The 22076-nt window shown below is 39.1% G+C and overlaps 1 protein-coding gene across 1 annotated transcript in view; it reads right to left on the bottom strand.

Moving 5' to 3' along the window:
- SORCS3 (sortilin related VPS10 domain containing receptor 3) overlaps positions 1-22076 on the bottom strand; it is a 541760-nt gene that overhangs the window by 165293 nt on the left and 354391 nt on the right. The window contains exon 5 of the mRNA XM_081954063.1: positions 20414-20487. Within this exon, the coding sequence (XP_081810189.1) occupies positions 20414-20487 (74 nt within the window). The remainder of the gene's footprint in view (positions 1-20413; positions 20488-22076) is intronic.

Genomic DNA, 22076 nt, shown 5'->3' with positions numbered 1-22076 from the left:
ACCTCTTCTATAGAAGAGGTTAGCACTGGCAGGAACCCACCCCTGATACACACACACACACCTTTTAAGGCATGTATTTTTTAACTAATAAAACTTGAAAAATGCAATTGCTTTTTCTTTTGTGTATAAATTTATAAAAAAACAAATCAGGTAACTTATTAAATATATTTTAATATTACACATTTTCCATTATTAATATCATCTTACATTATATCCATATAATATTAATAATATTTTGGGCATGTATGGATAATTTCAATGTATTTTTGAAAATATATTTTAATAAGATATGGAGTACAGTGTGATTTTACATAATATCTATAAATGAAAGTTGAAATTAAGTTGATTGTAATTATGATGAGAATAAGATAATTGTTTTTAATACATCAAATAATTGAAACTTTCTAAGCAGACTAAAAATGCCTTAAAGCAATGCCACTAAATCTATGAAAATAATACCATCTATTTAAACTCTGATTTGTTATGTAAAGGACAGGAACTAGATTTATAGAGAAATGAAATAAAGCAGAGGAAGCGCTGATATTGTAGGATAAATGTCATCTCTGACTGCTGCATATTGAAAAATCATATGAATTAATATTCTCCTTTGCGAGTTAGAACTTCCATGCAATAGAATGCTAGCATAATAGTATACTAAAGTAGAATTATCCTCCTTTTTTCAGGAAAATAATTATGTTTCTTGTTTAATTTTTAAAAGGAAAGTTGAAACAATAATTCAATACTGCACATACATGGACTATCACTCCTTCTTTGACTACTGCAGACAAGGTTCCTGTTAGGAAGAGGCATATAAAAATGTTCAAATCCATTCCTCAGTGGACCAGAGTGCTGCAGGTAGGATACCTCAACAACTAATTTAAGTTGCCAGGGGGGGAAAATGGAGTAGATTTGGAAATCTTCTCTAGGGCTTTGGACTAGAGGAAAAGACTTTTTCCTCCAGCCTTTTAAACCCTCTTTCACAAACAGAAAGCTGTGCTGTGCCTTCAACAGAGTAATGCTGGCAATGTTTAATTTTCAGAAAGAGAACCGCAGGAGATTCAGGCTTATGCATAACCACCATCTGCACTTTCTTCATAAGATAAGAGAGATAGGCCACCACTTGCTGAGTAAGAGCAGTTGCAGATAAATACTTTCTCTTATTTTCTTTTTTTGTAATTAAGCCTGGGAATAATAGTAGTATGCAAACTGTGTTCCACATATTACCTAGCAAGGCTTGAGCAAGCAGGAACTCTTGAAGAATTGTTAAAATCTGAACTTTGTATGATAAAGAATTAAGTTATAGAAATTTCTACAGTAATACACAGTATTCAATGTTCTGGACAAAAGATCATCAATGTTAAAAGACAGTACAAATCTACTGAAAGATGTGCTTCTATGTGAAAGATGGAATTTTTTTTACCAATACTTCCAATCATTAAAACTGTTATACCTTTCTATAGTTGCATTGGGAGTTGGTCCTAGTGACTTCAAGTACATGTGCATATCCAGCCATTTCCCTTCAAATCAGAGGAAGTGTCAGTCAGGAGCAGCTCCTGGAGTTACAGTGGAGCTTAGAAGATGCAGAAAATTTAATGATTTGCAAAGAGGTGCTTTATACAAGTTCTCACTATTTCCAAAGGATTTTGCAAGTTTTGTATGCAATTAAATGGTGAGGGGAGTGGAATATAAAAACCAGTTGATACAAGTTGATTTTTTTTAATGGAAGCAAATATTTCGAACCATTTTTTTCTTTTCTTGAAGTAGTACATCATATTACAATACAATACAATAGTAGAGTTGGAAGGGACCTTGGAGGCCTTCTAGTACAACCCCCTGCCTAGGGAGGAAACCCTGTACCGTTTTAGACAGATGGCTATCCAACATCTTCTTAAAGACTTCCAGTGTTGGGGCATTCACAACTTCTGGAGGCAAGCTGTTCCACTGATTAATTGTTCTGACTGTCAGGAAGTTTCTCCTCAGTTCTAAGTTGCTTCTCTCCTTGATTAGCTTCCACCCATTGCTTCTTGTTCTACCCTCAGGTGCCTTGGAGAATTGTTTGACTCCCTCTTCTTTGTGGCAACCCCTGAGATATTTGAACACTGCTATCATGTCTCCCCTAGTCCTTCTTTCTCTTAAGCTAGACATACCCAGTTCCTGCAACCTTTCTTCATATGTTTTAGTCTCCAGTCCCCTAATCATCTTTGTTGCTCTTCTCTGCACTCTTTCTAGAGTCTCCACATCTTTTTTACATCGTGGCGACCAGAACTGAATGCAGTATTCCAAGTGTGGCCTTACCAAGGCATTATAAAGTGGTATTAATACTTCACGTGATCTTGATTCTATCCCTCTGTTGATGCAGCCTAGAACTGTGTTGGCTTTTTTGGCAGCTGCTGCACACTGCTGGCTCATATTTAAATGGTTGTCCACTAGAACTCCAAGATCCCTCTCACAGTTACTACTATTGAGCACGGTACCACCTATACTGTACCTGTGCATTCTGTTTTTGTTGCCTAAATGTAGAACCTTACTCTTTTCTGATATTCTGATATTCTATCACTTCACTGTCCTATGTGTAGAAATCAGAGAAAAATTATCAGGAGGCCAAATAGACCTTTCCCTAGCTGATTTTTACACTGTGGAACTACAATTATAGTCACAACAGACTTTGGGGCAGGATAAGAAAACTTCCAAAAGGTGCCATTATTATCTACTGAAAATAGTTCAGATATTAGAATTGAAAAAAGAAATGGAAGGAAAAGTATGACACATATTTTAAAAAGCTAAAAGATTTTTGTCTTCTGAAATCTTCTAGAGATGATACAGATAAAAGCGAGGAATGAAAGAGACAGATAAGAAATGGTAATGCAGGATGCAGAATTGCTATTGACCTTCTTCCGGAAATAAAATTCAAAGTAATTCTGAAACTGAGCATTTGAGTCTTAGCAAATCTTTATGGGGCAAAAAAGTCAAAGAAAGCTCAAACTCTAAAGTAAAGCAATCAGCAGTCCTTCACATGTTGCTGAATTGCAAATTCCACATTCCTTCACACTGGAAGGGTCGAAAACATGAGACACAGAGTTCATAAGCCTCTAGAACCGTGATGGCGAACCTATGGCACGCGTGCCACAAGTGGCACGCGGAGCCATTTGTCAGGGCACACGAGGCGCTGCCCTGTCAGCTGGCCAGCGTGCATGCGCGCGCTGGCCAGCTGAGTTCACCTTTTTAAAAGCTATTTTTCGCCTTCCCCAGGCTCCAGAGGCTTTATAGGAGCCTGGGGAGGGAGAAAAGTGCCTCCCCCGCCCCCCCGGAGGCTTCAGGGAACGTCCGGAGGCTTCCCTGAAGCCTTCGGAACACTTAAAACCAACCTCCGAGCAACCCGGAAGTGACTTCCGGGTTGCTCGGATGGTCGTTTTAAGCGCTCTGAAGGCTTCAGGGAAGCCTCGGGATGGTCCCTGAACAGGCACGAGACGTGCGTCTCCATCGCCCGGGCCCGGATCGCCTCCACCGCGCGGCGCCTCAGGCTCGGCGTCCTTGCGCCCGGCCTTCAAATCGCTGCCGCCGCTGCCGCTACCACCGCCGCTAGGACGGGCTAGGCTTCAGCCGCGCCGCCCTCGCCTCCTCCTCCTCCTCCTCTAGCCGCGCCATCGCAAGGATTAAGGCGAAAGGGGGCGGGGGCAGGGAAAGCGAAGGGGGCTTTGCATGATTTTTTCGCCTTCCCCAGGCTCCAGAGGCTTTATAGGAGCCTGGGGAGGGCAAAAAGAGCCCCCCCCGCCCCCCCCCCCCGGAGGCTTCACGGAACGCTCGAACGTGGCGCCAGGGCCCGGCAGGCAGCGAACGAGTCGGAGCCTGCCGACTGGAGGAAGAGGGTGAGAGGGGGGTCCTGTGAACGGCGGCAGCAGCGGCGACAATAGTCGTAACTTGCCGGCGGGCCACCCCGGCTGGGAGACTAAGGAGGGGAAAGGCGGCAGGCAGCCGAGTTGCGACTATTGTCGCCGCTGCTGCCGCTGTTCACAGGACCTGCCTCTCACCCTCTTCCTCCAGTCGGCAGGCTCCGACTCGTTCGCTGCCTGCCGGGCCCCGGCGCCGCGTTCGAGCGTTCCGTGAAGGCCCCGGTGGGGCGGGGGAGGCTCTTTTCGCCCTCCCCAGGCTCCTATGAAGGCTCTGGAGCCTGGGGAAGGCGAAAAAATCATGCAAAGCCCCCTTCGCTTTCCCCGCCCCCACCCCCTTTCGCCTTAATCCTTGCGATGGCGCGGCTAGAGGAGGAGGAGGAGGAGGCGAGGGCGGCGCGGCTGAAGCCTAGCCCGTCCTAGCGGCGGTGGCGGCGGCGGCAGCGATTTGAAGGCCGGGCGCAAGGACGCCGAGCCTGAGGCGCCGCGCGGTGGAGGCGATCCGGGCCCGGGCGATGGAGACGCACGTCTCGTGCCTGTTCAGGGACCATCCCGAGGCTTCCCTGGAGCCTTCAGAGTGCTTAAAACAACCATCCGAGCAACCCGGAAGTCCTGGTTGCTCGGAGGTTGGTTTTAAGTGTTCCGAAGGCTTCAGGGAAGCCTTCGGACGTTCCCTGAAGCCTCCAGGGGGGGCGGGGAGGTTTAAAGTGTTCCGAAGGCTTCAGGGAAGCCTCCGGACGTTCCCTGAAGCCTCCGGGGGTGGCGGGGAGGTTTTAAGTGTTCCGAAGGCTTCAGGGAAGCCTCCGGACGTTCCCTGAAGCCTCCGGGGGGGGGCGGGGAGGTTTTAAGTGTTCCGAAGGCTTCAGGGAAGCCTCCGGACGTTCCCTAAAGCCTCGGGGGGGGGGCGCGGGGAGGCTCTTTTCGCCCTCCCCAGGCTCCTATAAAGCCTCTGGAGCCTGGGGAAGGCGAAAAAATCATGCAAAAATGGGCGCGTTGTGCACGCATGCGCACTGGGGGCGCGTTGCATTATGGGTGCGGCACGCCCGCACACGACCCCCCCCGCGCTCCCCCCACTTGTGGCACGCGAGCCAAAAAAGGTTCGCCATCGCTGCTCTAGACGGCCAATCATTGCCCATTCTTGAATATGCTGTTTTGGGGGGATCTGGGGATTATAATCCAAAAATCTTGAAAACAGCTAGTCGAAGAAATTGTGATAGCATTCTCTTGTTAAGGAAAGAACATTTAAAAGAACAAATATTTTCTTGAACTGTGAACAATCTTCATTTTTAATTTTGATTTTTAAATACACAAGTAAAGCTTCATTAGTACAAATTAGAGTTTGTAAAATAAATGTCATATCAGATTGATGTTGCAGTTTCATAAGTTTTCATATCAGAAGCTCCCGGCAAGAAAAATCACTGAAGAATAAGAATAAAAGCACTCCCACATTCCATGATCTGCTGCAGTTTGCTGATCGGAAACTGATATCTTTGATACTTTTAGTGTTTCTTTCTTTTCTTTTCTTTTCTTTTTTGGTCAGGAATTCATCAATTTAATAGGCAGAGATATAAATATGCAAAATGTGACCATGCACTTATAGCATCATATGCTATAAAAAACGTGCAGACATTTTCTTCAGACAGAAAAAGCTTTGCTTGACTGCATAGTTTGAAATGAAACACTCAAATCAGCATGTCTTCTTCACACATTCAATTTTTTACTCTGAAAAATTCCTGGCGATTTAGGAAGATGACACTCTATCAACATAGATAAGATAATGAAAATTAAGAACAATAGCTTAGGGTGACACAGAGATGTTTGAATGTCATGTTTTACTAACATCTATATTCTGACAATCCCAGTTATTATTACCATGTGGTAGCCTTTTATTTTAAGAATCTATGACAAATACATTAATTCTGATATTGGGAAGGAACATCCAAAACTGCCCCCCCAAATTTGGGGTCATTTGGAACCAGAATTTATGAAGAATATCTCAGGATCCAGGGTGGAAAACCTGTGACCCTCCAGATTTTACTTAAGCACACGTGCAGCTGCTTCAGCTGACAAAGCATGGATTTTTCATTTTTAAAAATTGACATAAATCTAGCAGAATGGAAATTAGCCCTGCAGCATGGAAAATAAAAGTGATTGGATTTATAGCAATGTTCGCAGTCCTAAACTGAGCACTTGAATTTTAAAGTAACTTGTCTAGAAATATGCCCTGGAGTATAAGAGAAGTTTGTCATTGCCCTGAAAATGATAGAAGTGGGATTTCTTGTATAGATGAAGAATTTATTTTACTGAAAGTATAGAAGAATGTAGGGTCTGGCTTCCTTTTGTTAATGAAGTATAAGCAGGAGAAGAGTTGGCATAGCTTATCCATAAGGAAGACTATAATAAACAAAATAATAGAACCATCATCTAATGGATTCATTGCTGGTTTGCTCATTCAAGTAAGTCAATGTATATGCTGGAGCTTTTAAAGTTTTCAATGAAAAAAATAAAATAAAATAATTATTAGTTACGAAAACAGTCCAATACAGGTAGTGCTCGACTTACAACCATTTATTTAGTGACCGTTCAAAAAAATGACATGATCATTTTCACAGTTATGACCTTTGCAGCATCCCCATGAACATGTGGTCAAAATTCTGATACTTGGCAACTAGTTCATACTTATGACTGTTGCTGTGTCCCAAGGTCATGTGATAACCTTTTGTGACCTTCTGACAAGCAACTCAATGTGGAAGCCAGATTCACTTAACAACCAGGTTCCGAAATTATCAACTGCAGTGAATCACTTAACAACTGTGACCAAAAGGTCGTGAAATAGGTTCAAACTCATTTAACAAATGTCTCACTTAACAACAGAAGTTTTGGGCTCAATTGTGGTCATAGGTAGAGGACTACCCATGTATCTCACATTCATATGTATCAGCAATATTCAACCCAGAGGAAGCATATGGACTTTGCCCAGGGGTAGTTTCCTACCGGTTCGGACCAGTTCAGCCGAACCGGTAGTGGTTTGCCAGCTTGGATCGCTGGAACTGGCATCGATACAAGCCTGCCATGCCTCAGAACTGGTACCCCAGTACCCTAGTGCACAGAACATTTTTTTAACATTCTGTGCATGCACAGACCTATTTATGGGCAACTGCGCAAAATTGCATGCACACTGAACTGGCAGAAATCCACCCCTGACTTTGCCTCCTTTTTTTTTTTTTTTCAAAAAATTTTATTGGTTTTTTTAACATTTATAGGGGAAAAGGTAGATGGAAAGGTATACAAATTTTGGCAGTTGCAAAGTGTGGCAGGCGCCCCCTCCCTCCAAACTCATAGAATACATCTGAGAATAAAACATTAATACATAATCATATAAAATCAGCATATTAATTCTAAAAAATAGTTTCAATCAGTTTATATATTGTAGTATATGATCTACATATAATTCCATACTACTTTTGGTCTGTTTATAACATGTGATTTTCTTATTCATTTTTGTGATCTGAGCTTTCTTGGTATTGCCCCTTCTCCCCCCGCTGGCAGAGCTCCGGCCCCTCCCGTGTCCTGCATATCTGTTGTAGAGTCTTCTGTTTTTTCTAGGTTTGTTTTGTTTTTTTCCATAAAGGCCTGTGCCTCTATGGGTGTATTGATTCTAATTCTTGTCTCCTCCCAGAATATCAGCATACCTTCAGGCATCAACCATCTAAACCACACCCCCTTCTGGTATAACTTATTTGCCAATTGCGAATAATTTTTCCTTTTTTCCCTAATTTTCTTGGGGATCTGCTTCAGAATGGTTATTTCCCTGTCATGATATGTCAATGCCTGCCCCCTTTGTACACCCAGAATTTCATCTCTTGTGCTTTTTCTAAGAAATTTAATATGGACCTCCCTGGGTACATTGTGTGTTCTGGCATAAGCTGAATTCACTCTGTAAACCAGATCTATTTCCCATTCCATCTGTTGTTTTTCTTTGTGTATGTATTCAGCTAAAATGTTAGTCATAATGTCCCTTATATTTTCCCCATCTGCTTCTATAACATTTTGAAATCTAAGATAAAAGAACATTCTCTCAAATTCTGTTTTCATTTGCTGGATGTCAAGTTCTTTGTTTCCCTTCTGCACTGCTTCTACTCCCCCCCTCACCTCCGCCACCCCACCCTCCACAAGGTCCAGTCTCTGTGAGTTCTTGTAGATGTGGACTTGGTTCTCTTTAATTTCTTCCTTCATTTCCTTTAATTGTTGCTTAATTTCTTCCTGGCCCTGTATAAGTTGCTGAAGCATTTGTTGCAAATCCATCTCTGTGCTCTTAGGTTGCATCAGGTCTGTGATCTTTGATTGTGTGGCAGGGCTGGATGTTGCAGATGTCGGTGCAGAGGTAGCAAAGCCAGGTTTTCCAGGGTGTGGTCTTTTAGGAGACATAGTTTATAAAGTAAAGAGATCAGTCAGTATAGAGAATTGACAGCTGGAGAAGCAGAGCAGCCAGATGAGTCCAGGAGGCAGAAAATCCAGGCAGGAGAGAATCTCTCTAGTCAGTCTGGCAGTAGAGAGGGATTTTCCCCCCCAGAGAGTTCAAAAAATAACAATCCACAGGAGATTCTTCTGGGTGACACGGAGACAAAGACCCGAAGCCTGAATTTTAAAGGTGGAGTCAGGTTTCACAGTTCATGAAGACAACGGAAGTGTGCCATCTTGCGCTGCCAGCTTTGGGCTCAGAGGCATAGTAAAGTTTTAAAAGTTCACAAAGTTCTCAGGTCATCAATAAGTTATGGAACTAGATCAATGAAAAATCATCTTTACTGGGGTGAGGCATCATTGGTTGGCTCTCCCCCCTCCTCCTTCCCCTGGGGCTGAGAGCAGAATTTTTCCAAGCCGCTTGTCCAAGGGGGGGGGAAATCCCCCTCCCTCCAGCCGCGCCTCCAAGGAAATCCGAAAGTTTAACGTTTTAAATTGCTGAAAAGTCCATCAAGTCAAAAAGAAAGGGAATGAAAGGGGGAAGCGCCTCACCACACCGCCGCTGCTTCCTTCTATTTTTACATCGTCCGATCAGCCTGTTGCGAAGACGCGCGTGCGCCCTCCGAGACTGCTCCTCGATGCCTGGAGCGAAGCGGAGAGGCCCCCACCAGCCGCCACCAGTGCCAGGGTCTCCCGCCAAGCCGCTCCTTCGGCAGGACGCCTCTCCGTGGCGTCCTGTGCCCCCCAAAGACCGGGGAAGCCCACCGGGGAGCCGGAGCAGGCAAAGGACTTGCCCGTCGCCGTCAGCCGCCGGAACCGGAAGTCTGACTTTGCCTCCTTTTATCTGGCTGCCATGTAGTTACTTAGATTCAAAGACCCATGTTTGTATTTGACCCCACAGAATAAAGCAAAGGGTGAAGTGGATCAGGTCTATATATATTTAATGTTGAATAACAAAGATATAATATATTAAGAGTACATATAATCTAATCTTCAGAATCTCCACATACTGTTTTTCAGTTTACATAGCCACTTAAAAGCCAAAAAGAGCTCAAATACCCCATCATATATAGATCTATGTATTTTTCCTATCATACACTGTTTAAATTATCCCTTTTGCACTACCTTATTGCCTCTGATAAAAAGCATACTGTACTTAAAATTACCCAGGTGCAGAAACAAGGTGGAGTGTTTCCACACAGCCTTCTTACTCTTCTCAAATAATCTTTTGGTCCCTTTTTGCAATTGGTTTGGAACTTTGTGCTCCCTTGTTTGGAACTGGTTCTGCCCTGCTTATCTTTCTTAATGATTTTTTTCTCTTCCAAGTGCTCTTCTTTAACAATTTTGATATTTTAATACTCTCTGTGTGGAAAATCCCACAAAGTTCATTTAAAAGGCACACAACGAAGCACAGCATTCATCATTTTGATTGAACATGGGAATACATTATTTCCGATTGCACGATGATGACTGAGTGTCCGTAATAAGAGATCCAGTGTAATTTCACAGTTTAACACATTTCAGGTTAGAATGTAGCTGAAAAACTTTGGGAGCATGATTTAATGAAATATTCTAGGCCGGTCTCAGTGGATTGAATTAACATCTGCAGTGCTAACTTCAGTGACTAGATTTCCAGGACATTTGCAAAACCAGGAAATAGGACGGTTAATGTGCAAGATAAGTCAGAAAGTTGCCAGCTATCTTGCACTCAGCTAATTTCTTCACTTCTCAGCAGAGCAACTGAAAGAAAATAAAAATGTTCTATTTGCTTAATGTTCCCAAGGAACACATATAACAAGCATGAAAGGGAAAGGAATAGAATGAAGCTGTGTTTTACAAGGACAAGAAATGGTATAGATGAACTGTTGACTTCCAAGACTAAAGAAGCAGTTTTTCTCAAACTGACCAGGAATTTTGATCATTCCAACTTCAACATATCAGAAAGGCACTAATTTTGGAAAGCTTAATTCAATAATATAAAATTTATTATACAAAAATCTGATCCCAAAAATATGATGAGAACCATTATTTCAAATCTTGTTCCTGATGTACATTATATATAATAAACAGAAAAAAATTAAGCTATATGACAGCTATAAATACCTAATTTCTATATGTGTGTGTGTATGTGTGTGTGTTTGTGTGTGTGTGTTGTATTTGTGCTGATAAATAAATATATAAAAATAAATAAACAAATATAAAAAGGCAACATTAAAAATAATATATATATATATATGTATATATGTATGTATTTGTGTTACAACCCCTGGTATGCCCAAATATGGGAGGGAGCTCACTACTCCCCCTTTCTGTCCTTCGGCTCATTACAGAGGACCATCCAGGCAGAAAACCATATTTTTATTTTTAATGTTGCCTTTTTACATTTGTGTTGTATTTGTGCTGATAAATAAATAAAGGGTTGAAATAGATCTATACTAGTCTCCCTATATTTATTTATCAGCACAAATACAACACAAATATATATATATAGATGATACTGATCATAGTTGTTATTATGGTTCATTGTATGCCAAATAGCCAAATGCTCAGACTGGTTTTGTTATTTTTATCCACCTATCCAGTGCTCCCCAAATATAGGCAGTTGTTGATGTTCATTGGTGTTAAAGGTATAATTGCAGAACGTAAGATGCTCTGAGTAAAGCTGCCTTTTGCAATTGACCATGGTGATTTTTTTCAATGTCAGTGATGTTGCTCCAGTTGTTTTGGGATTGCAATCAAGGCATCTATTGCTGTTGATACTACCTTTGCTTTCTTTTGCCACAGTCATTCTATACATGTCTTTGTATTCTGTTAGCTTTTCTAGTTCTTTTTGTTCTGTTCAGTAGTCTCCAGGTACTGCCACATCTAGTATCCAAACTTTATGGTCTTATTAAGAATTGTTAAGTCTGGAGTTTTTTGTGGCAGGCGCCTGTCTGAATTCTAAGTCTCAGAGCACTTTAACGTCTTCATTTCAATTACTTTCTCTACCAGTTCTTGCTTGCAGGCAAAGAGAATTATTTGCAATTTTTTCAATGCACCATTATTGATACTTTATTATTGTTGTTTATTTATTTGCTAAACTTGTATGCCACCTATCTTGCTAGAGGTGACTGGAGAGGAATGTCTAATGATTAGTGTACCTATAAGGATGACATACAGTGTTGTTTCTTGAAAGTTTGTTGTTTCCAGGAGAGCCTAGAGCAAACTCTACCTGGTGATGGATAAGAAGACTACTTGAAGCAAACAAAGTATGCTGTGGGAAACTACTTATGCTGAAAGCTGAAACAGAAAGGAGAAAGAGAAAGAGAAATTGAAAGAGACTGACTACTAAATAGAATGCCACCAGTTTAACAGTTACTCTAGTTTCAATCAGTTACAGCAGGTAGCAGTGCTTATCAATCTTACTTGATCTCAATCTAGTCAAGGATTGGCCCTGATTAGAAACTAAATCCCATAGTTGTAGGCTAAGATGGAACATAGTGACAATATAATTGAAAAGAGGGTTTTATTAAAAAATAAATACTAATTATAAATTTATGTAAGTTTTTAACATAATTGTTCTTCAAATGTTTTTCTCCAAATTCAAGATAAATGTTTTTCAGCAATAGTTGTCTCTGGACTACCTTACTTCCTTGATCTAGCAGAGTACTTATGTCCCCAGTAAAAGGGAATAAACCTCTTTCGAGGAAATGAAATTTAGTTTTACTATAAAACACTTGCATTCACAATAAAATGTAGCTAAAATATTCTTTTAAAAAAAAGCTATACCAGGAAGCTTTGGGCAGTACATGTTGCAGTGGCACAGGCAGTAATATGTGTTCCTAGATGGATACATGTTACCCCTCTGCTCCGTGAGCAATGTTGGTTGCCAGTTTGCTTTTGGACCCAATTCAAGCTGCTGGTGTTGACTTTTAAAGCCCTATATAGCATGGTCAGGTTATCCAAGGGACTGCCTCTTTCCTGTTACATCTTACCCATCCCACGAAGTCTGGCAAAAATGCTATGCAGCAGGTGCCATCTGCAAAAAAGTTCCATTTGACAGAACCTAGGAAGCCAGTTTTTTCTGCCATGATATCTATTCTCTGGAAGATCATTCCTTCTCAGGTGAGATTAGCCTCAAATCTTATGGCCTTCCAGAAAGCTCTTAAAAAGTGTTCTCCCCCCCACTTCCCAGAAAAGCTAGTGACTCCCTGGTAATAGGAAGTAGGAACATTGGTTGTATTATATGTAACATCCTACCTCTCATTGTCCTGTTTTATCTATTGTTATAATTTTAATGAGCTCATTCAATTGTTTAATTCCTGGTTTTACTTTACACCATTAAGATTCACCTCAGGTGAGATGGGCATCCAAATAAATGATAAATATTACCTACAATCTAAAATTCTTGCTGAAAGAATTGCTGAAAGATTCCTGGATTAAAACACAACACATAGCAAAACATACCCACCCATCCAGTAGCAAAATACAGATTAAAGGCCCCATTAATTTCTCCATGCTTTTCTTTCAAGGAATATGATGTTGTTCCACAAAAAAAGAAGTAAATCCTGTAGTCACCAAGAGAAAGAAACCTGCCTTCCATCTAAAACAAGAAGGCATAAAAATACAGGTAGTTTTCTTTCCTTCAGAGCACATAGTACATTTCACAAATTAGGGCCAGTATCCATTTTAATTTTTATAGACAGACTTGAGAAGAAGTAAACTGCAATTTGAAACACAATAAAAAGCAAACGTAAATAAGATTGCAAAAATGCATTTTTTAAGAGTATGAGTACAGATTTGGGCACAATTCTACAAAAAATAGGAGCAGTGACATAATCATTGCCACCTGAACCTTACTTTTTCAGTCCTTGAACAGAAGTGGTTGTACTTCAACTAAAAGCTAAAATGCTTGGACAACTAAATTTAGCCATTGGAAACCAGTTGCTCACATATATGTTGTTAGTAAACTCCAGTTTAACAACTATAAACACTATCATGCCATCATAAAATACAAGTAGTGACTGCAAAATTCATACATTTTATTCATATGTTGCTGCCACTTCCCATGTTGTTCTTCTTCCCTGATGAAAGAAAGGACCCTATTCAATGTCCACTCCCAGAACCTGGCTTTGCATTATATTTTTCCATTATATTTCCAGGCCTGCTACACCCATTTAGGCTAGAAATGTCAGGTAGTTTTTCGAGTACAGATAGTATTTAGGTGGATCATGAGATGGTCCAGTTATTTTACCTATAATTAAAGTGGGGTATTTATAGCTCATTATGAGAAATTTGTAATAATATAGGAAGCAAACAAGTAGATTTCTAATCAGTGTAGAGAAGAAGGGAAATATCTTGCTAGAATATTGGAAAACAAAGGTTGAATTAATTTGTGTGCATAACATCATGTAAGATGATATATGATAGCACTGAGTAATGCCCAGAAGATGTTCTGCAAACAGGCCTGAATACAAAACATTTTCAGGTTTAAATGACTGTTACATTTTTTGGAAAGTAGCTGAAAAGAAACATCTATGTTTTGTTCTGTCATAGTATGCTAACAGATTATTTGAGGACAATGTTCATATTTTGCATAGTGCACAAAATTAAAAGTGAAAGCTTTATTTGAGGTTTTTTTTTACATATTTACTTTGTGGTGTCTCCTTCGATCCTGGTGTCCCAAGCATGTGCTTGGTCTTCTTAATAGTTAATAAACCACTGGCAACATTATTCTAAGAAATCATGAAGCAAAATAGTTATGGTATAATAAATAAGAGGAAATCTAGTTTACACTAAACTATTCACTATACCTCTCAGTACTTTCCTATCTTTGCATATCTTACTTCTGCACAGTCCATATACTTCTTCACGTACACCATTTGTTTCTTAATTTTTTCTGCTGTCCCTTTTAGAGAATCTCATCAACTCTATCCCCCTATGAATTTCATGTCTTCACCCTTATTTTGTCCCTTTCATTCTTTCTCCATGAGTGTTATGATTTGTTCCTCATTCATTATCTTTATATGATGAACACATTTTAACATGCTTCATTCTTAGCTTCACATTCCAGGAAAGGATAATATTTGAATCTCAGAGTTGAAGCTTTGGGTCTTGGGTGCTCTCTGAGCTTGGTTGTCTTCTTGCAGGTATTTCATTACCCAAACTAGATAACATCATCAGTGTTAGTCTTTTCTTCATTATATTTGACATATTGCTGGGGAATATCCTACTGGTAATGGCCACTCTTTCCATGTAGTCTGGCATGATGGTCTGTGCCAGCTGTTCCTTGAAATTTGCTATCATATGCAGATATTTTTTTAATCTGAAGTGTGCATCTGGAATTATGAGCTTTATCATTTTTTTTGCCAACTTTCTTGGGCTATTTTCCATCCAGCTGTGCAGTTGACTGGAGGTTTATGTCTGACCATGGTAGGTAGGGACTGCTGTCATAGGCATTCATGCATGAAGAAAAGTTGTTTCTTGGTGGAAGTGTTCCTGCAGGCAAATTTTTCTCATTTGTGTGCTTTCTGAAGCATTTGACACCCATATGTGTCAAATAAAGCAGAATATTTGTAGCTCAGGGTTGAATTGAGAATCCTTGGTGCTCTCTGAGCTAGGTTGCTTTCTGGCATATGTTTCATTACCCAAACTTTGTAACATCATCAATGCTAGTCCTAGTTTGGGTAATGAAATGTCTGCAACAAGCAACCAAGCTGAGAAAGCACCAAGGACTCTTCAGTTCACATTCATTCAATATCCATTAATTTTGGATTCCATTTCTATTCATTTTACTATAAATATTTCTTAATGTCTTAACACCACTGAACTCAAATTACTTTTATGTTCCTCCTGACATATGCAATATCTAGTTCTATCCCAAATGATCCAAGGATTCATTTTTTCTCAATATACCACATATCTTTCTACTAGCATTTGCATGAACACAAAGTGCATAATTTAATCTAATTTTTCTGGTTCTTCACATTTAACATAATTTGCAATACTTTACTCATTTTTATTGCCAAACACAACAACCTCAATCTTTTATACATTAATGGTCCAATCCATATTTCTCATTGCATAATACAGTGTATATAACATTTTCAGCCATTCATTTGTGTACTCAAACAAAATCACAGCATTGTTTAGAGGGCATACATATTTCTGTTCCAACATACACAGTTCTAATGTCACCATAAACATCTCCATACTTTTATCCATACAGACGTTATACAATATTGTGTTACTCCAACCTCAATGAATTGATTCATTAAGCTTTCTACTTCATTTCCATCATATTGTACTCATAGTGCACTCAGCAATGCAATTCCATATTGTATAAATCAACAAGCTTAATAAACTTACTGAACTTTCTGAATATTTGTTCATTATCACCACTGATACTTTCTCAATCAAAATTTTACAAACATCTGCTCAGGCACATTTAACAAACCAATGCCCCTGTGGTTTTCCATTTATTCCTACTATAAGTGCATTCAGTGAGCTGTCAGATTCAGTCTTCATACCCACATTAAATATGTTGTTCAGCCAGTCTATAAACAAACACCATCCATATTTTAACATTTCCCCCATTACAGCTGCAGCCTCACCAATTTTCAGTTGTCACAGCATTTATGACTTACTTTTAATCACATTTTTAAAGATATTAACATTTATTCCATTTGTTTTGATTCCATTATTTTATATGTCACTATCAATCCCATAAAGATCATAAAAATAATTTCCCATCATGCCCACACTCAAGTTCAACCTCAAATCATTTTATCACATTCGTTTTTTTTTAATTCTTATTACTTGATTAGAAGTTCCTTGTTCAGCTTTTTCTACCCATTTTCAAAATATTTTTAATCTTAAATCTTCCTTACCTTTTTGACTACCCATTTTTACTTGTTTTTAAACATTGTGCAATATCTTTCTTTAACTACACATGATGTTGGTATAAATGCCGGTCTATTCCATGTTCAGAATCTTCAATTGTCCTTGTATTCCTCACTAATTCAACCTTCCAGCTTAAGGAACTAGAAGTCATGTTTTTTTAATCATTCATTTTTCATGTATACCTGTAAATAGATTTCAACCAGATATCTGAGATGTGATTGCCTACCCTGTAATTCACAGAATATGATAGAACTTTTGGTATTCTTCCAAAGGACAGTAGGGTTGAATGACCTAGAAAGTTCATAAACAATTTACAGTAAACAAGCTGGGTGACTACGAAGGTTACAATTTTCATGCCCTTTCAAAATCATGTTGAACTCTAATTCCATGCATATATTTCCTTACCTAGAGCCTCCTAATTAGAGTGGTGAGAGATTATTTACAAAAATGGCCTCTGCCACCTCCGGTAGTTCACTTTCCTGCAGGGATTCCATAATATCGTTGTACATTTTTTATTTGTTTCTCAACAGATAGTTGTATTTCAAATTAAATACTGGATTTAAAAACGAAAATAAAATTAAGGGGACTTATTTGAGATGGAAAATTATTATTTAAAAGAACTTTGCCTGGCAGTATGCCAGCTTAAAAGAAAGAAAATGGCATGTTCACAGGCACAATGTGTAGGAATTGCTTTTGGAGTCCCAAGTTCTCAGGGCAAAGATGTCACTTTCAGCAACAGTTAATCATATGGCACACCCAATCTACAAACAAGACATGTATACTTTTATATGTAGAGTTTTTATCCAGCAATCCATTTGTTTCCTATAAGTCCAAATAATGCAACTGAAACAAACTTGTACAGTTATTGTAAGTACAGCAAGAAAACAGCAAGAAAACACAACTGTTCTTATTAATGACAAAACCTGTTATGTTGGCTAGAAAAGTATTCAATTGCAACTCAGATAACCTACTTTAGTCAAAATAACAATGGTATATCATGGTCCGTGTATCTGAAATTCTTCTGTAACCTCATGTCTCCTCTGCTTAATAACAGCAAAATTAAACTAAGCTTCTTCTAAAGATGAAACTCTGGGGAATCCCAGTAAACAAAAGAGTAGGAGTTTCAATTCTCTCTTCTTGCTGAGAATAGATTCTGCCTCATATAGCCACTGATGTATAGTCATCTTAAAAGAGTTGGTTAATTTCCAATGGGAAAAGGCATAAAAGAAGAATCTCCTTATCTTTAATGGAATGTTACTGAACTATACAAAATGGCTCACATTCAAAACAAGTAGAGAAAAGTCTTGTCTGTTTTGCCGTGATAAGAAACCATGTTTAGTATACAGCGTGCATTCTACTCAATCTGCTAAATGTGAGAAGTCTTTAAAGCCAGAGACAGGAAAGCTCCCAGATGTTTTGTAGCACTATTTGCTAAACAATAAAATTAAAAACGTTTTTTTTTTTAAAAAAAAAAATCAGACTCTCTAACTGGATTAAACAATTTTATTTAATGTTGTCCTTCAAACGCAAGTGTTATTTCCAATAAATCTGGAACTGCAAGAAAATTCATGACATTTCAAAGCATTTTACATATTGGTTAAACTTGAAGGTAATGCACAAGCTTTCATTTTTAATGCAATCTTCATTTGCTTCTTTTAGCCACAAGAAGATCAAAAGCACCCTCTTTTTTTAATGAACCATGGTTTGTCAACACATTCTTTGTTAGTAATAGCTTATTAAAATCAGCCAAACTCAAAGCCTGACAATATTAAACCAGCTAATAACATTTATGACACAGTAAAGTAGATATTTTAAAATGCAAATTAAAAATAGCAATAAAATTTAAATTGCTAACAACTGCATAGCTGAGCCACTTTGTGAATAATTCTCCAAAGCACATTCAGGAAATCATCCAGATCCATCAGACCATTTTAATCAGTGCTAACATTGTAGAAGTTTATATTGGTCTTCAGCATAAAACTGACGAAAGAACAACCTTCCTTTAAGACAAAACTTCTTAAGCCATCCCTACCTGGAAATCAGACAGGACAAAAAAAACTTATGGAAATCCAATTGTATTACCCAAGTTTACCCCAGCTAGCAACTATTAGGCAGCAGGGTGAAACACCAGTTCAGTTACTTCTATTCCTAATATATAGTGAAGCATTGCTAGTCATTTTTCTGCATTTATGTTGAAATAAAAAGCCTGCATCTATTACCCAACTCCCTTTTAACTAGCCTGTTTTCCTGAAAATAAGACCTCCCTGGATAAAAAGCCCAATTGGGCTTTTGAGCGCATGTGCTAAAATAAGCTGTCTCCCAGAAATAAGCCCTCCCCCAAAATATTGCAACACAGCAGCAGCCCTGAGGTGACACGTTTGTTGCCTCTTGCACCTCAAAAATAATAAGACCTCTCCAAAATAAAGCCAAGTGCTTATTTCAAGGGTCAAAATAAAATAAAACCCTTGTCTTATTTTGGGGAAAACATGGTACTAGATGGTAGGACAGGAAAAAAGAAACAATAAACTTTGGTAGTATTAACCTTCCAACTAAACAGCATGTTTTCTAAATTGGCAAAGTACAACATGGGGCACTCAGGTAGACCTTATTGTCCTTCAAATCTAGACTGCCACCCCACAAAATTGGCAGAAATAAATTGTTTTCTCTTTCAGCACTCAGGCACTCTAATACATGGACTGTCAGGATTTTTATCCAGAATTACATCATATGAAATACATATAAATTTAGTAAATAAATAAACCAACCTGATATTAAAATAGCAATTTCAGGTTAAAGGGGACACCATTGTTATTACTTTGAGTTTTTTGGGTTAGACTTCCTTCTGAAAGGAAGAATACCACCATGGACCTACCCTCTATTTGTTGATGCTTATTTAATATTGAAGCTGTTTTCAATATGCTACCCTTCTTGATTTTTCTGATGTATGTCTTAACACCAGGACAAGACAAACTAGCAGTCCAGATGCCATCATGAATCCATTGACCTCAACCTAAAGACCTTTGTTTGGAGTTTCCAAAGGATAACATCATTTTCTTTTGAGTTCTTTCCAGATCCTTTGAATCCCAATTCAAGGAACCTAATACAATCTTGTAAAACTGGAGGGGGCACATAACTAAGGCCTGATCCTATGAGGAAGCAATTTTCTATTGCAAGAAAGAAGGTAGTCATAGGTTGCTAACTACTTTCTAGCTTCATCCCTGTCATTCCTAAAGTGATCAAAAGTCTGGAGACTAAGCCATATGAAGAATGGCTGCAGGTTTTGGGTCTGGCTAGTCAAAAGAAAAGAAGAATTAGGGTTGATGTGATAGCAGTATTCCAGTATTTGAGGGGCTGCCACAAAGAAGAGGAAGTCAAATTATTCTCCAAAGCACCAGAAGACAGGACAAGAAATAATGGCTGGAAACTAATCAGAGAGAGAAACAACCTAGAATTGAGGAGAAACTTCATAACAATGAGGACAATTAACCAGTGGAACAGCTTGCCTTCAGAAATCATGGATGCTCCATCACAGGACGTTTTTAAGAACAGACTGGACAGTCATTTGTCTGAGCTTACATCTATAACCAAACTCCCTTTAGACAACTAGTTAGGAAAACATGAAAATGAATGAAGGTAAAGAAGAAAACACAAAGATGCATCATAATTCTATAACTTTAAATTTTAGATAGCAGAACATCCATTTTATCCTTTCATCCCAAGATAGAACTTTCATTAACAATAGTGAAATTCGATTGGGGAATAGTTATGACAGAGTGTTTGAAAATGTAGAAGTTTACTTTTCTAAATAAGATCTAAGGAAAGGACAAATAGTATAAACTATGACCTAATATCCTTGGGTTAGCTGAAAGGAAATCAACTTCCTTCAGGAAGAGGTCATTTTAGAGAAACAAAACACTTTTCAACTCATGCATCATCCTGAAACAAAATTATAATTTACTCAATATCCCATTCCTCCAAAACCATCCTGAACTAAATTTTATACCCCTGGAACCAAGATGAGATGGAACATTAATAGGAAACTAAATAGGGATGCCTCTCCCCTCCGATCCTGGAAAAAACAAACTAACAGGATAATACATTCCCCCCAAAAAATTGTATGCAGTACTACATAATCCTAATATCATACATGAATATGCAGTTTTAATACAAGGCAAGGAACTCACCAATAAAATCGGTTTGGTGTGATCCGTTCGTGCATGATCTGCCATCTCCTTCCAAAATCCATAGAACTGTACAGCTGAAAGATATTAAGAATCAAATTTATTGAAACTGTAACTATGGCAGACTTAGTGTTAGTCCGCTCTAGCAAAGGCAATGACATATTTTACTATACTTTATCTCTTGCTAAATGGCTGCACTTAAAGGACCTTGGCTGATTTTCAAAAGAATAGTGTTGTAGACTTGAATGGTAGGCTAGACTTTTTAAAAAACAAACAAGCAAATAAAGAACCAGAATGAAGTCTTATGGTGGTGGCCATGATGAAATTACTGTGAAACCAACTCCACTGTAAAGAAAATTTATATTTAAAAGGCTACTCAGATCACGTGTGTGTGTTTAAGTGACGTCGGTGAGGTATATGGCTGGTGAGGCTGGTGATGTCATCAAATTATCATCATGAAGGGAGGACTGTGACAACTTTGATCTTTGCAAGCGTGCAAGCAAAATACCCCAGGATCACGGTGGCGGGGACAGCAACTCTTTCCGCTGCGCTGTGGAGAAGAGCCACAGGAAGGAGGGGAATGGGACCACATGTGCAGGAGGCAGCCCTTCATGTTGGCTCAGGAAGGAGGGGAATGGGACCACGTGTGCAGGAGGCTCCTCGGCGCCAGCCTCAGATCAGCGTGAGCCGTGGTCCCCTTCCCCTGCACACGTGGTCCCATTCCCCTCCTTCCTGAGCCAACATGAAGGGCTTCCTCCCGCACACGTGGTCCCATTCCCCTCCTTCCTGTGGCTCTTCTCCGCAGCGCAGCGGAAGGAGTTGCTGTCCCCGCCACCGTGATCCTGGGGTATTTTGCTTGCACGTGCAAGAAAGAGATGAAAGAGAAAAGGGGAGATTTTTTTTTTCTTTTCATGATGAGGCTCTGCCGCCCCTGCCTCCCCTAACTGCACGTCACTGGTGTGTTTAGGGAGAAAGAGAGAGTACAAGTACAATAGTACTGCTTTTTTCAGATCAACTAAGTGTTCTTTGCGAAGAGAATTGACTGGCTGAGAGAGAGTAACTGACCCAAAGTCACTCAGTCAGGTTTCATGCCTCAGGTAGGACTAGAATTCATAGTCTCTTGGTTTTTACCCTGGTGCCTTAATCACTAGGCTACACTGGCAAGAATAGATCTGCCATTTTCTTGCCATTTAATAGCAGGCTGGAAGTTACACATGGATAATGTCGAAATAAATTTTCTGCTGAACTTCTTTTCTTGAAAATATTTCACTGCAGGGGTGGTCAAACAGTATTTATATATATTTGAAATTTAATAATAAAGGTCTTCCGACATGGTATTTACAGCTTTCATTATTATAACTGATAGAGAGACAAATTGTTTTGAAAATGTATTACTATGTTCACTGTTGATAATCAACTCCCAATTTCATTAAATAAAATCCTGCTGATGTTCTGAATTCTATGTCCTATTCATCTCATCTGGTGTGAAACCAAGCTGATATTAAACTATAAGTACTCAGTTTTTTCAGGCCAAACAAAGAAAGCAGTATCAGCAAGCAGAGAAAGTATTAAAATAAAATTAGCTATAAATGTAATCAGAAAAAAGAATATTACCAGGGAAAAATATAAAATCTGGACACAAAACTAGAAACTTAGAATGACTATC

Source organism: Natrix helvetica (assembly GCF_964273705.1).
Source record: "Natrix helvetica genome assembly, chromosome: 5".
Lineage (NCBI taxonomy): Eukaryota > Metazoa > Chordata > Lepidosauria > Squamata > Natricidae > Natrix > Natrix helvetica.
This window is presented reverse-complemented; position numbering and strand designations above follow the sequence as displayed.